At 37.0% G+C, this 16,616-nt stretch overlaps 1 protein-coding gene across 4 annotated transcripts in view; it reads right to left on the reverse strand.

The window, feature by feature from the left end:
• CNTN4 (contactin 4) overlaps nt 1–16,616 on the reverse strand; it is an 870,265-nt gene that overhangs the window by 158,740 nt on the left and 694,909 nt on the right. For all 4 annotated transcript variants that reach the window (XM_046652823.1, XM_046652828.1, XM_046652821.1 and 1 more), the window contains one exon: nt 14,757–14,954. In XM_046652823.1, the coding sequence (XP_046508779.1) occupies nt 14,757–14,954 (198 nt within the window). The remainder of the gene's footprint in view (nt 1–14,756; nt 14,955–16,616) is intronic.

Raw genomic sequence — 16,616 nt, forward strand, 5'->3', positions numbered from 1 at the left:
TCATCTTCTCCCACTTGAAGGTCATCTTCTCCCACTTTCCCCCACCCTGGAAATGACTGTACAATTATGGCCCAGGTAACACAACCTAACAAATGAAGTCCATGCTTTAAACTAAATACTGATCAATTATTTCTTATCAATTCATTCTTGACCCCATATACCACTGCTCTAATTGTTTTAATATATTTATTTATTTATATTCAATTTCTAGTCATTTTCTGTGGTCTCTGATTCAACTGTGTCAATACAAAGTTTGGAATTACGTAGTATACTAAAAAATGATAGGATCTTCCTTTTTCTTTCTCCTTTAGGCTTCCCTTAGTTAGAGGAAAAATAAATGGAAGGATTCAGAAGAAAGGTTGAAAGCCAGGAATGGATGGGGACAGCTACAATGACAAAGAGAAAAGATTGCACTCATTCTGCAGAGGTGATCCTTTTCACCTGCAGCTTCAGAGTTGGGAAGGATCAAGGGGATTTTCTCAGTGTGTAAAAAAAAAAAAACCAACACTAAGTGTCAGATGACATAGTCTAGCTAGGTTTACCATGAGGTATGAAGTGCAGAAGTGCAAAGCTGAATATAGTTGTTTGTTTATTTCCTTTCATAAATGACAGGGGAGATTGTGTTTGGAAGGCATCTTTGAGGTAATTTAGCTCAGCATTCCTAATCTTGGCATTTGTGGATGCACACTTTTCTACTAAGAGGGACCATAGCTAGCAACCTATTCTCAAAGGGACCTTAACTCCTCCCAAATTGAAATCAGAGTTCTAATCTCTCCCTTCCTTTTAAAACAAGGCTGTAATCTCCAAAGGGTTAAACAGTTTGTCTTTAGTCTCACAACCAACTAGTTAGTGTTCAAGGTTGCAACTCTGGTTCTCAATTCCTCATCTCAGTCTTTTACTATGGCCTCTCACCACTGCAATGAATAACACTACAAAACTAGATTCATATACACTAAATCCATGCTTGACACATTCAGATACAAAACCATCCCTCCTTTTTTGGCCGGTCTCTGCGTTCTCTTGCACTTAAGTTTGGGTTTGCCTTCCTTTGAGCATTTGCCACAAAGTTGGACCAGTAAAGAAGTGATGCTTGCTAACGACGGCATCCACACACTGCCCATGCTGTTAACTCATCATCCCATAAATATCAGGAGGATGACACTGAATGCAGGAACAAGTTAACACCTTTACAGCTGCGTGCGTGGCTGTGTCCTATGGGAGCTGTGTTAATTAAAAAGAGAATTGCCTTCAGAGAGAGGTCTTTTGTCCTCCCAGGAAATCAAGACCATCTGCATTGCAGTGTATCGTGTGTGGGAGACACGATGACAAGGTTAAAATACAAGGGACAAGGCTGTCTTAGCAGTGATCTGCCTCCTCTTTCTATAAACATTACATATAAATTGGGTTTCTTTAAGCCAGCTATGAAAGATACACCAAGGAGCAAATATATCAGGACACACAACTGTGTCCTGAGTAACTGAAATGTCACTGCAGTGCAGAGACTCAGCATCCCAGATCCCCTGAACTGGTATCTCCTCATCCTAATATCCTACCTACTAAAGCCCAGACTCAAGGTCCACTCTTCCAGGATCCTTTACCCCCTCCTCTGTACACCCTACTCTCTAGTCCACAGTGATCTTTAAATGACCAGAAAGAGGTAAAACTTCTTTTGCATCAGTTCTCACTGTTCCCCATGACTTCTTAAAAAAAACCCCATACATTTATTCAGGTACAATTTATATACCACAAAATTAACCAATTTTAAGTGTACAATTCAATGACTTTTAGTAAATTTACTGAGTTGTGCAGTCATCACAATTCAGTTTTGGAACATTTCTATCATCTGGAAAAGATCCCTCAAGCCTGTTCATAGTTAATCCCCAGAAATAGGCCCAGGCCCAGGTAACCAGTAATCGGCTTTCTGTCTCTCTAGATTTGTCTCTTCCAGACATTTCATGTAAGTGGAATCATACAATATGTTGTCTTTTGAGCTTGGCTCCTTTCATGTGGCATCATGTTATCAAGGTTCATGCATGTTGTAGCATGTATCAGTAGTTGGTTACCTTTTATGGCTGAATAGCGTTCGACTGTATGGATGTACCACATTTTACTTACTATTCACTGGCTGTGTTAGTTTCCTAGCAATGCCGTAACAAAGTGATACAAATTGTATGGTTTAAAGCAGAATAAATTTATTCTCTCACAGTTCTGCGGGCTAGAAGTCATAAATGAAGGTGTTGACAGGGCCATGCTCCCTCTGAGACCCTGGGTAGAAGCGTTCCTTGCCTCTTCCTAGTTTTTGGTGGTGGCCATCAATATTTGGGGTTTCTTGGTTTGTAGTTGTGTCACTCCAATCTCTACCTCTGTTGTCAAATGACATTCTCTCTGTGTGCCTTTCCGTTGTTGTCTTACAAAGACATCAGTCATATTGGATTAAAGATCCACCCTACTCCAATATGACCTCACCTGAACTAATTACATCTATGGACACCCTATTTCCAAATAGGGTCATATTCAACATACCTTTCTTGGAGACAATTCACCCATAGTATCAGTTGATGAGCATTTAAGTTGCTTCCACTTTTGGCTATAATGAATAATATTTCTATGAACATTCACATGCATGTGTTTGCGTGGACACATTTTCATTTCTCTTGTGTTCCCCATGACTTTTACATGGATGACTTTTCTCTTGCTTCATGTCTCAGTTCAAGTGATGCCCCCTTGGAGAAGTGTTTTCTATTCACCTTATCTAAAATAGGTCTCTATTGTTTTTCTCTGTTAACATCTTATTTCTTTTATGTTAACTACCACAATTTATAATTCTCTTGTTTGTTCCTGAGTTTAATCTGTCTTCCATCTAGATTGCAATATGCATGACATCAAGTAATGTGTCTTTTTCATATGTATCTCTAGTTTCTAATGCAGTCTCTTCACTTAATAGATGCTCAGTAAAAAACTACTGCCATAAAACATTTTACATATAAACTTCTGGGCACCTCCGGAATAGCATTACTTTTTTCTATCATCTTTACAGCTATTTATATACATGTAGTTTCTTCTGCTGTACTTTCACTTCCTTGAGGAATGGAAATACTTCTGATTTTTTTCTGTATCCCTCACAAATCTTAGCTCAGTACCAGGCACAAGGAAAAAAATTGTGATGAGCACAAAATCTGTAGAAGGGAGGAAAAGATGTAGGAATGTGGGCCTTTATACTGTGACACATAATAGCCATTAGGTTAAATATGCATTTCTTTCCAGGCATGAAAGTCATTTTTTAAGTATCATCATGGCTTCTTATATGAGTTCACTCACTTAAGATCATATTTTTCCAAAATGAGCTGTGTAGATTGTTTATGGGGTCATATGGAGGGATTTATGGGTTGATATACAGTGATCTGTATTTGTGGCTATAGGAAAGCAAGCAACAGAGTTATCAGTAATAATACAGATTGATCTGTATTTACAGGAGTAGTTATTGGATATAAAGATATGGATCAGAGATGGCATAGTATGGTTTTCACTGCTGTTTAAAGAATTTTTATCATATATAAAGATTGTCTTAGTATTAAGGTCATAAAAACGAAGGAAGCAATTTTCTTCAATTATACTACGAACATTTTTTGGAACACCTGTGAACTGTTCCATTTAATTTGGTTACATCTGGCATAGGCTATACTTTTATTCGACTATTTCTCTCATTTTAACTATTTTGGCCTTTACTTTCTACATTAAATTTTAAAAGCTGTTTCTTTTTTTATTTTTTAAGAAACAAAGTCCCCTTAAAACAAGAGTGCAATTTTCAAGTCATTCCTCTGACCACCTGTACACTTTCGAACTTAATTGGTCTACAGCTGTTCTGATGATTTACAGAATGGTTAGGCGAAAAGATTGAGACTATTAATGGAATTGCTTCCTCCATCTTCAAACTATTCAAAAAAGTGGGAAGATATAAAGGCCTAGCTGTATCTACACAACTAAGGTAACAAAGTAAAGACTACAGATAATATAGTCAAGATAAACCAGGATATATAATCTCAGCAAGGTTCCCTTTCTCCTGTATGATACATACGATAGGCCTATAGAGACAACTATTGATTTCAATTCTAAATAGAGACACCTATACCTATCATTTTAAACATAAAGCAAAAAAAGTCTTAATTCTTAAAATGCATTGTCATTATTTTCCATCTTTTGGAGTAGAAGAGACCCCATAACAATAGTGAAAGCTACAGTACTTTAAATTCCATACATCAAAGTCCTCAGAAGTCAGGGGCTTAGCTATATTTACATTCAATGAATTAATTCAATAAGTATTCATTTAACACCAATCATAAGCTATGCATTGTGCCTAGCAATGGGAGCACAGTGTGGATAACACAGTCCTGATCGTTATCTTCATGACATTTGTACGCTACTCTTTTTCAATTCATTGCATAGTAACATGGGATATGCAGGCAATGATTGTTTTTTGAATAACTGAAAGCATTAATTTCCAGAGGAAGACACAGCTAGAAATTCCTACGTGGTTTTTCTAAACCAGCGGTTCTCAAACTTGATATCACCTGGAGGGCTTGAGTTTCAGTAAATTGAGATGGAGCCCAGGAATTTGCATTTCTAACAAGCTCCCAGATGATGATAATGCTGCTGATCAAGGGGAATACACTTTAAGAACTTCTATAGTAACCATAAGATGTTAAGCTAAAGCATGAAGTTCTACCTAGCATTAATAGACATCTCCTATAGGCTAGTCATTGGGAGAGTATTAATAATGGAGTTTCACCAGTGACAATGCCCATCAAGAGCCTGGACTCTGTATGAGATGAACTTGTGGCAATGATTGTTTCCCTTTCAAAACCTGGAAAGTTATTAAGGCTGCTGCTGCTGCCTGTAAGAACATAGAATTTAACAAAATAACTGGCAAATAACAGAATATGAAAGAGAAATCAGCCACACACCACGCTTGTTTAACTATAGTTTGCAGAGTGCTGTGCTGGCAGAGGAGGCCAGTTTGCAGAGCTGTGTGCCATAAGATTTTGCCAACACCTGCCTTAGCTGGAATATGTGCTTGCTAAATTAAATCACAGAAGGGACTTTTACCAATTTCCAGACTGGGATTTTTCTACTGAAAACAAATTTCAAAATTGTCTTATGAAAAGTTCCCACATTGACTTTCTTGAGGAATAAGTCATATGATATATATTCCATTAATCTAAACATGTTTGGAAATTTCTGATGAGTCACACAAATTCCTCCTTGGCTGAATTTATCATTTTTCCCTTTTAAAAAAGGCTTGTTTTGCCCTGGGTTGGAGGAGATACTGTGGGACCTACTAGAAGGTGAATTCCCACTGAGCTTGAAGCAACAACTGTCCAGTCGTGAACCTCTCCAGTGCTGGAGATGAGGAGTAAGGAACCTGAAGGTTCTATATCCCCTCTTATACTTTGGGTTTTAATCTGACCTCAGAAACCTGTGGGATATGAAAATAAACCCCATGGTTTGACCTGAATCAAGCCTGCACTTCGTTCCTTCTTTCTCACTAATTATAGAGCAGAGATAACCTCGGTTATTCCAGAAGGCTGTCTCCTATAAAGGTAGAGTGATTGTGTATTTCTGCTTGCCTGGGCTAGTCCTGGTTTATGTGAAGTTCTGATGTATTTTGCTAGCAGTTTATAGTTTGGGCATCTAATTATAAAGTCATCTTTTTGATGAAAGAAAGCCAACTTTGTCTTCCTTTGAGGAAGCACTTTCATATTCATCCTAATAAATGTTCTTCATATTGTGTTGAACTAAACGCTCACTCTCTCCCTCTAATTTGTTCATGTTGGTCCTAGTTCAAATCTTTGGAACCACAAAGAATTGTCTCTTGATGGACAGTTTTCAGATATTTAAAGATATTATCATGTTGTCAGAGATTGGCAAAGTTTTTCTGTAAAGGGACAGATAGCAACGACATTATGTAGGTTTTGTGAGCCATACAGTTTCTGTTAGGACTCAGCTCTGCCACTGTATCTGGAAAGTAGCCCTAGACAATATGTAAACAAACGGATGTGGCTATGTTACAATAACACTTTATTTACAAAAATGGTGGTGAGCTGTATTTGGCCCGTGAGCCCTAGTTGGCTGACCTCTGGCTTAAAGGAAATGGGGAAGATAGCAAAGTTTGAGAGAATTGATAGAATCAACAGATAAACTATTAGAACTAACAAGAGATTTCAGCAAGCTTGCCAGATGTTGAATCACTACAAGAATAATAGCATATCCATACATCAGCAATAACTAATTGGAGAATGTGATTAAAAATAAGCTACCATTTACAATAGCAGCAAAAATTATAGAGAATCTAGGAATTAATCAAAAATACCCAACATTTCTATGGAGAAAAACTTTATTTTATTTACAAAAACATGCCTTGGGCAGTATTGGCCTACAGGAGAGAGTCTGACACCTGGTTTAAACAAACACTGTACCCACTGCCTGGGAATTCTTTTCTTCCCTCTTAGATTGTCCAACTCTTCATAGAAGCTTGGGCTGATTCCTCAAACCAGGCCAGGTTTCCTCACCCCCAGGCAGTGGCTGTATGCATAATCTCACCGGTCTTTGGTTTTAGCACAAGTGAAATTTAAATGAACCTGCTTTAATTCTCTATTCTCCCCAACAGGGCCCCACTCCTGCCTCAGATTGCAATTAGGCTCCCCAGACTATAAGCTATGAGGACACAGAAAGACTTTTTCATCCCTAGGGATAAATATAAAATAGATACTGAACGAATATTTCTTAGTTAAATGTATGATCCAATGAATGCCCCAAATCTTCTCTATTCCAGGCTGGACACCTCTGCTTCGCTCTTTGACTTCAAATCCCTCTATCAGTAAATATGTTTTTGGAACTGAATTCAATAATTCCGATAAAGAATGAAACTTAAGACCCTTCACTAATTTGGAATTCTCTAACACTGTAGGTTCCCAGAGGCTGAGATCACATCTTTTTATTTCATAGTGTACAACACATAATGAGTACTTAACAGATGCTTCTTAACTGACTAGCTAAATGACCATCCAAGACCTTTGGTCCCCATGGACCTGAGAATGGAAATGACTGTGCTGGAGGTCTATAGCTGACTGCCAAGTTCCTAAGCTTGTCAAGTCTTCAAAATGTCCAGAGCCATTAAGACACTATTAAATCAGATTAGCAATGGCAGCTTAGCAAAATACCTCACATCCTTTAGTCATTTAGATGTTCTTCTCTTAAAACATGCTTTACACCCACAGATCCTCAACTATGATGTTGTTAGAGAATTAAAAACAAGATATGATTGCTGTGACAAAGCCACACAAAAGTTGCAATTAGAAGTGAGAGTAAAATAAAGGAAAATGTTTTGGTATAAACTCTAGATATTAAGTGATATAGTCTAAGTGAAGGGAATATCTCTACCTGTGGCCAGGCAGAGGTTTCATCCTTGCCAGTCTAAATGCTAGGTCATCAACAAAAGGTTGTAGATCAAGTTTACAATCAGAAAGAGACCCTTGTAATGAATGGGTTTTTGATCTGACCACTAGGTTAATTAAGTGGCCTACAAACAAAGCTGATCTGTTCATGAAGACACATAGTGGTTGTTAATGCTCCCTTGAGGATCTTATCCAGTTTGGGGAAATATTAGGAAAGTTGACTGTGAACAGATGGCAGTATCATAAAGGAGGATACATTACAATGTATCAATATTACAGAATATTCTAGATAGTCTAGGTTTTTCCTTTCCATATTTTAGTCTTTGGGCTTTGGTCTTAAATTTGGAACTTTGAGGAGAATGTAGTCTTCGGAGACACTAGGAGGTCTAACGGTCACAGAGATGAAGGCCCATTGTGTCCTGAAAGAGTGACTGCACTTACTTTTGTGCTAGGATTGGTTATTAGCATGGGGAAGAAATATGACTCAATGAACAGCATCTGTCTGTTGAGTAGTGTTTGATATTATCTGGCCTGCGCAAATGTTAAGATTGGAGTAAATTAAGGTAGAGAGTTGTGACTGGAATTCTAGATGACGACTAGGAGGAATCTTTGATGTAACATGATAAATCACTCATTTTTATAGCTAAGAAAAAGGAGGAACAAAGAAATGGCTTGATTTGTCTCATGTGAGTTACGGTAGATCTGGGACTACACTTCAGATTTCTATAACTTTTTTCATCTTGACTTTTAGTCCTGTCCCCTTTGTACTGCATCCTAGGTTAGGCCACAGCAAATAAGACAAAGCTGGTGGGTACCAGTCTGAGACATTCTCAACTCTATGTTCAGCACATCTATTTCTGTCCCACTTTGGGCTGCTCTGAAACCACAGGATGCTGAGGTTATCTGCTGGTCTCTTTTCCACTAGGTTAAAGCTTGATTTAAGGTGAGAAGATTAAATGCTTCTATGCTGACCTTGTTCAATGTTTTCATGGCTATATAAAATTAGGCTGAGAAAAATGAATGAGGACTTAGAAAAATACAGTCAGTTATTTTGTTTATATTTGAGAACATAAATTTTAAATAATTTAACTTTATATTGAAGTATAATAAACATTCATAAATGTGAAGTTTACATTTTAACTTCCAAAGACAATTTATCTAGCGTATGTAAACATATGTACATTTATACACACATCTTACATATATATATATGCTTATCAATGTATATAAATATGAGGATAGAGGTGAGAAAGGGAGGGAGAGAGGCAGAGAGACAGAGAAATAGACAAGAGACAGAGAGACAGAAAGAGAGAATTTGAAACTCTAAGATAGGATAAATCCTTTGTTCCCTTTTCCCTAGTACCTCTTATATTTACACTGCTAATTAGGGATAATATTCAAAAATATTTAACAACTAACGTGCAAAGCATAGACCCAACAGACAGACACTGTCTATAAACTGCTCCACATTTGTCTTGGTTATAAAAAGCAAAACAAAGAACTGCCAAACCAATCTCTAGCCAGTCTCGAGGAAAACATAGCAAAAAGGCAAAGGTCTTACAATAACTTTTCATGCGCTGTTATGTACCTGTGTATGTAACGTACATAAACATCCTCACAGACATGATCTCATTTTCCCAAGACTGTCCTAATCTCTGCTCATTCTTTTTGCTTTAGCCATTTTAGAGCAAGTCAGGGGTAGTGACTAAAGACAGAAAAAATAGCCATTATGACTATCATCTAAATAAATGATTTCTCTCATAGTTATGCTGTATGAGTGGTCTATTGCCTTCATTTATGGAAATTTAAGTACACTATTTTGAGATCTGTGTAGGAAGCACATAATAGAGCAAGCTCATCATCATTAATAACCAGCAATTGGGCTAATATTGATCCATGTGTTACTTCAGTACTTGTGGTAAAAATAATTATGATATATTTTTCTCAATGAAATCCTCTTCTTTCATGGTACCTAAGCAGCAGGTGCACATTTCCACATAACAAGTTATATGATTTTTTTCAAAGCAGATTAAAAAATATCTAGATAAATACAAACTCATATAAAATTCTCTCACACTTGTTTAACAACTCTCAATTTTCTAGTTCCTAGAGATGAATGTTACAAATAATATACAATTATTTAGGAGAATTTCCAATATAAAATTTTCAAAAATAATAATGGAAAATAAACAAAGTAAATATTTAGATCTAGAGCCCCAAACAGCTTTTCTGAACCTCAGTTAAACAGCATGGTGACTGAGGACCAAGAGTTTGCCCCCGATCCTGTCTTGACTTACTTATCTGGTCCTCAGTTCCCTTCTTTCTTGAAGAATAAAGATATAAAATTGGGTGATCTGTAAGTGCCTTCTAGGTCCAATAATCTGTGGACAGCCCTTTACCAAGTATTTTTTTCTAAAAAATTAAAAAAATCTCTAATTACTGTAGAAAACTGAGAAAGTACAGAGAAGCAAAAAGAAAAAACCTAAGAATTGAACATTTTACCACTAAAAGTTAAACGCTTTAAAGTTTAACATTGTTACCATTTTGGAGAGTGATATTCCAGCTTTCTCTGTCATTATCTACATGTGTTTTACAAAACAAGGATACTACTATCTATACACTACCTAATCTATGTTTTAAACATATAATTTGTTGAGCATATCTTACGCAAGTAAGTTATTGATGTTGCTCTTCTATCTTGTCACTGTTCAAAGCACTTTATATGTAATTTAACACACAAAGTAAGCCTCAGAGGTAGGTACTGTTATCCTCATTTGACTGATGAGAATACGGAACACAACGAGGTTAAATTGACGTCCAAAGTCCCATAATTAATAAGTGGTGGAACTGGATTCCACGCAGAGAACCAGAGTCCTCACAGCGTACCCTTGAATCACCCTGCTCCATATTTCAGTAACACTCTGAGATATAGGAAGGGGTGAGCCATGTGAAAAATCAGGGACATGGAAACAGCAAGTATCAAGGTCTTGCAGAACTGTAGTCTCTTGGGAACAAGAGCTAAATAGGGTCAGGGGATTGACATGTGACACATCACACTTGATTCTTATCAAGACCTGAGCCAACTGTTCACTGTTCACTTTTTATGACTCACTGTGACCTTTTAGGCTAGAAACAATGAATCACAGTCCAGATCTGCTTAGCTGGACCTCCAGAGAAATAACCTGAATATTGAGGACATCTAGTTCTTTAAGATACACCTGCACTTAGTAAGGAAAATGACCAGCTATGGCAATTAGTTCTGTTCAGACAATAAACTCCATTGCCTTGCTTATTTACGTTTCAGAGGCAGAAGGAAGATGTGAAATTTTGAGTGAGCTTCAATTATCAAAATGATTGTACAAACTCTATACTCACCTTGCACTTACCAGTTTAATACACAGTCACTAAACACCAGATCATGTGGAACGATAATTTCATTGATTTTGCTCTTACAGAGTAGACTTTAACAAGAATGTCATCTTTATTTTGCAATCTCTTCTTGATTTATATATCCCCTTTTCTCTTACCTCCAGACAAGAGCTAATTAAATAACCTATTTTGTGCTTAGTAATGTAGTTCAAGTAGCCATTTTATGTACTTCAGCCTAAACGGGAAAGACATATTATGAATTTTCACCATGAAACTCTCATGGAAATTAAGAATGAATGGGCATTAATCGCTGAAGAATGAGATCTTTAGTTTGCTAATTTGTGATAAAATATTATAATAAAAAACATTTGTCATCTCAATGAAGATATACTAGACAAGTCAAGATAAATCTAAAAGCCAAGCAAAAGGCAAAGTTGTTGCCAACTTGAGGTGCACATGATGGTTCTGGAGTTCCTGTGTTTGTGAATTTTTGCTTCTTTCTGAATCAGCAACTCAGTTTGATGTCTCTCCTGGGCTGTGTCTTACTGCATCAAAGTCAGTATTTCGCTACATTTGTGACTTACAATCAAACAGATAACACCACTGAACAGACATTTTGGCATTAGTGTATTATGCGCAGAGGCCAGAGGGGCTGTATTTTTAAGTAATTCTGTACAAAATGCCACTGGAGCACATCTTTCGAAAAAGTTTCTTCATTCTTAGGTCTGAAGAGATAGCACTGATAGCTTTTGACAGAACTCGTCCTCTACCTACTTATCTTTTTAAACTGATAAGATTTTTCAGTTTTATTTAATATAATTCAGCTTATTCCAACATATTAATTTAGCACTTGCCATGAGGCAAGCACTGTGCTGGGCCCTAGTACAAAGATGGATAAAAACTATGATCTGTGCTTGATCACAGTATCCTTGAGGTGGCGGAAGCCAAGCTGAGAAGAAAATATGAACATATCAGATGAATATTATGATAGAAAGATGGAACAAGAAGCACACAACAAATAATTCTTTCTATTGCCAAGGGAGAAGTCATGCTTTTGGTTTTACAAATAATGACTAAAATAATATTCTTGACTTTTCCCTTAAAAACTTGTTTAGTAAAACCATTTCAGTAAATGGCATTCTCATAAACCCAACTGCTATGCCAGAAACCTATGTGTCATTCTCGATTTTCTCTTCCACCACCTCCCACATCCAGTGCATCAGAAAGTCCTGGCAGCTTTAGCTGAAAACTATATCCTAAATCCATCCACTTCTCTCCTCTCCCCTGCTACTCTCTAGCTCAAGCTGTTATCATTTCCCCACTGAGTTAGTGCGAAAGTCTTCTAATTGGACTTCCAGTTTCCACTCTCATTTTTTTACAGTTCATTTCCACACAGTAGCAAAGCAATCTTTTTAAAAACATGCATCACTCTCTTGCATTAAATCCTCTAACAGCTTCACACTGCACTTGAAATAAAATCCAGTCAACTCTCCATGGTTTCCATGATCTTCCCCTCATTCCTTTCCAACCTCAACTCAAACCACCCTCCACTGTGTGCTCCAACCATGCTCACATTCATATTCCCTGAACATGCCAAATGATTTTTCAGGGCTCAGGGCCTTTGTACGTGATAACTCAGCCCGGAATGCTCCTCCTTCCGATCTTCAAAGGATTGACTTCTTATCATTTGGGTCTCAGCTCATATATTACCTCCCCAGAAAGACTTTCCATTACAAGCCTGTCTAAAGTACACATTCCACCCCACAGAGCTTTTATTTTATCTATTTATTACTATCTAAAATTTAATTGGATTTTTGTTTTTGTTTACATTTGTTTGTTTGTTTTCACTTGTGTGCTCCAGGAGAATGGAGTGCCATGAGATAGGGACCTTCCTGTTCTTGTTCACTGGCACCCAGGGAAGTGGCTGTCACATAGCAAGTGCTAAATAAATATATGTTTCTTTTTTTTAAAAGATTTTATTTTTTTCCTTTTTCTCCCCAAAGCTCCCCAGTACATAGTTGTATATTCTTCACTGTGGGTTCTTCTAGTTGCGGCATGTGGGACGCTGCCCCAGCATGGCTGGATGAGCCCTGGCACGTCCAAGCCCAGGATTCGAACCAACGAAACACTGGGCCGCCTGCAGCGGAGCACGCGAACTTAACCACTCGGCCATGGGGCCAGCCCCAATAAATATATGTTAAACGAATGAATGATTGAAATCTACATTGTTTGCTCAAAAATTCCACAGTACGGTCTATGCTGTAAGGATGTTCAGACCCTGTCTGCAGAGGTTTGTCTGCAAATACCCTGTTTTGGGAGGTTCAGGTTCATAGCCTCACTTGGGTACAAAGTTCCTTCAGTACAAAGAGAAAGGGAAACAAATTTGGAGAGAAATCTGAGTTCCAGGCTTTAATTTGCCAAGTTTTTTTTTTTGTATAAATTCAGGTAAGAGATGGTGTAGTGTAATAAAAAAGAACATAGGAGTTGATATCTGGCTCTGGAGTCAATAAGCTGTGGATGCTGGGTGTGAATCTTGGAGTCAGTATTTTTTAGCTAGCTGTGTGGCTTTGGGATTTGTTATTTAACACGTCTGAGCCCCAGTTCATTCATCTGTGAAATATAAAAAAGATATTCCTCCTATAATTGCTTGAGATTTGAATGGGACAATCGAGGTGAAATTCTGAGTGCTGAGAAAATAGTAAGTACCTAATAAATGCTTGTCATTAATGTTCTTGGCTGACAGTTTCCTCACCAGTATGATGGGTCTAGTAATTCTTGTTCATAATGGAAGGTTTAAATACGTATTTGGGAAAGGGATTTATAAAGAATAGAAACTTAAACATGTAAACTGTGACTGCTCAAATCATTATATCAGCCATTATTGAAGAACTTAATTATGCCTTTGTTTTCATTCACTCAACAAATATTTATTGAGGATCTTCTGGGTACCAAGTACTGTACTAGGTGCTGGAAATGTATTAGTGATCCAGATACTGCATGTGCTTTTAAAAAGGTAAGTTTATAGTTAGAGAGACAGTGAACTGACAATTGTGATGCAGAATAAAGAATTCTTGGGGGTAGTAATGGGCTTTATTGGAGTTTATAGAGAAGGCATCTGATGAAGCTTAGACTGTGAGGGGAGACAGAGATGACTTCCTGGAGAAAGTTATATATTGGAAGAAACTGGAAGGACCAGCATAAGTTAATCAAGTGACTAGAAGAAGGAAGAGCATTTCAAGAAGAGGAAACAGAATACATATAAATACTCATGGTGGGTATATGAAGACCATGGTGGGGAAAAGGCATGGTGCTACCAGAGTTTGGCATATCATTTCGTAAGACTGTCTTTAAAAATCACATGGTGAATTACCATACACTGTCCTGTCATCCATCTAAGTAATTCAGGGGAGGTTCCACATTTTCTTGAAATATTCTCACAAAAGTGTAGGAAATTAAAACTTCTGTCTCAAATAAGCCTTGATATTCCTGCATTTCACTATGGTGGGAACTGTCTTCAGTAACATAAATTCAGAAGTTATTTGGATAATTTAAAACTTCTTTCTGGACACAGAATACTAAATTACATAGAACTGATTAATGAGCTAATTGTTCAACCTTCACTTCATTCTGCCTGTGTACACAATTTAGGTGGAAGGAAACAAGAAACAGATTCCTTTGTTATTTATATTCACCTAAATCTACATTCCATTCCTGTTGAGATTAGCAATTAGATTTCTAATTAGTTTTCCAAAATGGATACATGGGTTTATTCTTTACACAAGCGGAGAAAATACAAGTACTAAATGTAGAAAGCATTAAACTTTTCTTAAATTTAATTTAGATAATCAAGCTTCGCATGCCAATAATATAACAACTTTCCATACTCGACCTGTGATCACAAAGAACAAAATTAATGAAATCCCTTAGAAAACTCACCATCATTTCTCAATATTAGTGGGGTGGGTGGACCCAGGACCTTGTGGTTTGTCACTGTATTCGTAACCACACAGGTATAATTCCCAACATCTGATTTTTCTACTTTGGCAATATACAGATTCCCAGTCTCTTGAGAAACGAAGCGACGATTATCTTGATAGGAAGGGTACTCATTGAAGATCCAGGCATAGCTCAGCTCTGAAAGCAAAAGGAATTATCATTACAAATCTGTCTTTTAGCAATGGAATTCTACTGCATTCATGAAAGAAATGGTCAAGTTAGAAGTTCATACTGTTGCCCAATGCTCCTTTTTCAGCCTGCTAAATATATACAGAAAGTAATCACAGTCCCCTAAAGCATTTTACCAGTCTTCCTATTGTCAGGCAAGAAGATTTTATTTCTAGAGGACTAGAAGGTACACTGATAGTTGATTAAGAGAAGTCCAACCTCTTTAAGTCAAAAGAATATGCATTTATAGTTTGCTAAGCATGTGCCAAGCACCAGGCAACACTTACTGTGCTAACATTCCAATTACAGACCCAGAGAGTCTATGATTTTGATATAGTAAGGCTGGAAGTCACCCCGGAAACTATATAGATCACTTGCTTCATTTTATAGATAATAATCATTAAAGTGCATCGTAGTGCCACATACTAATAGCACTTTGTGATTTCCAATATATTTTTATAGTTTTCCATTAACTGAGAAACTTTGGCACAGAGGAACGAAGTAACTAATCCAAACTTTTAACCCTAGTTAGAGACAGAATAATGCCTGAGTCTCAATTCAGCTACCTCCTAATGCCTCCTACTATCCACACAAATTCTTACTCTTTTCTTACTTCTGAGGTTGAATTCTTTTTCCATTATTTTAGTAAGATGGTGGTTTAATATTGTAGCAAATACTTGATAAACATACATTGACTGACTGGTTGGCTGGTCCCATAAGTGTAAATCTGCATTTTAAAAAATTAGTGAAAAAATTATTATATCCATAAAAGAGTGAATATGAAATAGCAAAGAGCAACCTTTCCACAAATATTTATTAATCCCAGAATGCCAGTGGGATGAGTGTAATAGGCAGTCACACCTGAAAATTTTTCTTTGAAAGTCTAATTTTTCTTAAGAATTAGGCAAATATTTTGTGAATGAACATGTGAGCTCCTGCTTTCAATTTCAGAGAAGAACCTTAAATGACAATGAACTGAAATGATTTGCTGCATTAACTATTGTGCTCCAAGGAAATCAAACTTCTTCAGCTCCAGCCATTCCACGATTCCTTTCTTTAAAGTGTGATCTCCAGATTTGTTCAAAATTGGAGAAGTGATATACTAGCCATCGGCACTGATTAGCCAACATGCTCCATTTTGCCTTCAAAAGTTATTGTGATGGGGGAGGGGAAACAACTAGATGCAGAAAGAGCCTCTGTTTTCAGAACTAGTTGCTGAGTTAATATGATCCTGAGCTAAAGTCTAAACGTATGGCAGAAAGGTCACTTCAGCTTTGTATAGAGAACATTAATTACTGAAAAAGGCATTTTTGTTGTTTAATATTTCAATGAGTCCCAACTGTAATTGACCTCATTAACTGATTGTGCAACAGCCTTAATAATCCACTGTTTACATATAAAAGAGGGGTCATGCAGATTGCTTTCCCTTTATCACTGGCTTATAACATTTCTGCGTGCAGTATTTTAGAGAGATATAATTATATTTATATGAGAATAGCTAATCATTTTATTTATACATGTGCATGTAATTATAAGTAACCCCATGCTGATGTCAAGAGGATACTCAATGTAAATAAGCAAGCGCTTCCTGGCAAGCTAGTTACGTCCTCAAGAAACTAAAATCTGGGAAAG

Source organism: Equus quagga, chromosome 1 (genome assembly GCF_021613505.1).
Source record: "Equus quagga isolate Etosha38 chromosome 1, UCLA_HA_Equagga_1.0, whole genome shotgun sequence".
NCBI classification, from domain to species: domain Eukaryota; kingdom Metazoa; phylum Chordata; class Mammalia; order Perissodactyla; family Equidae; genus Equus; species Equus quagga.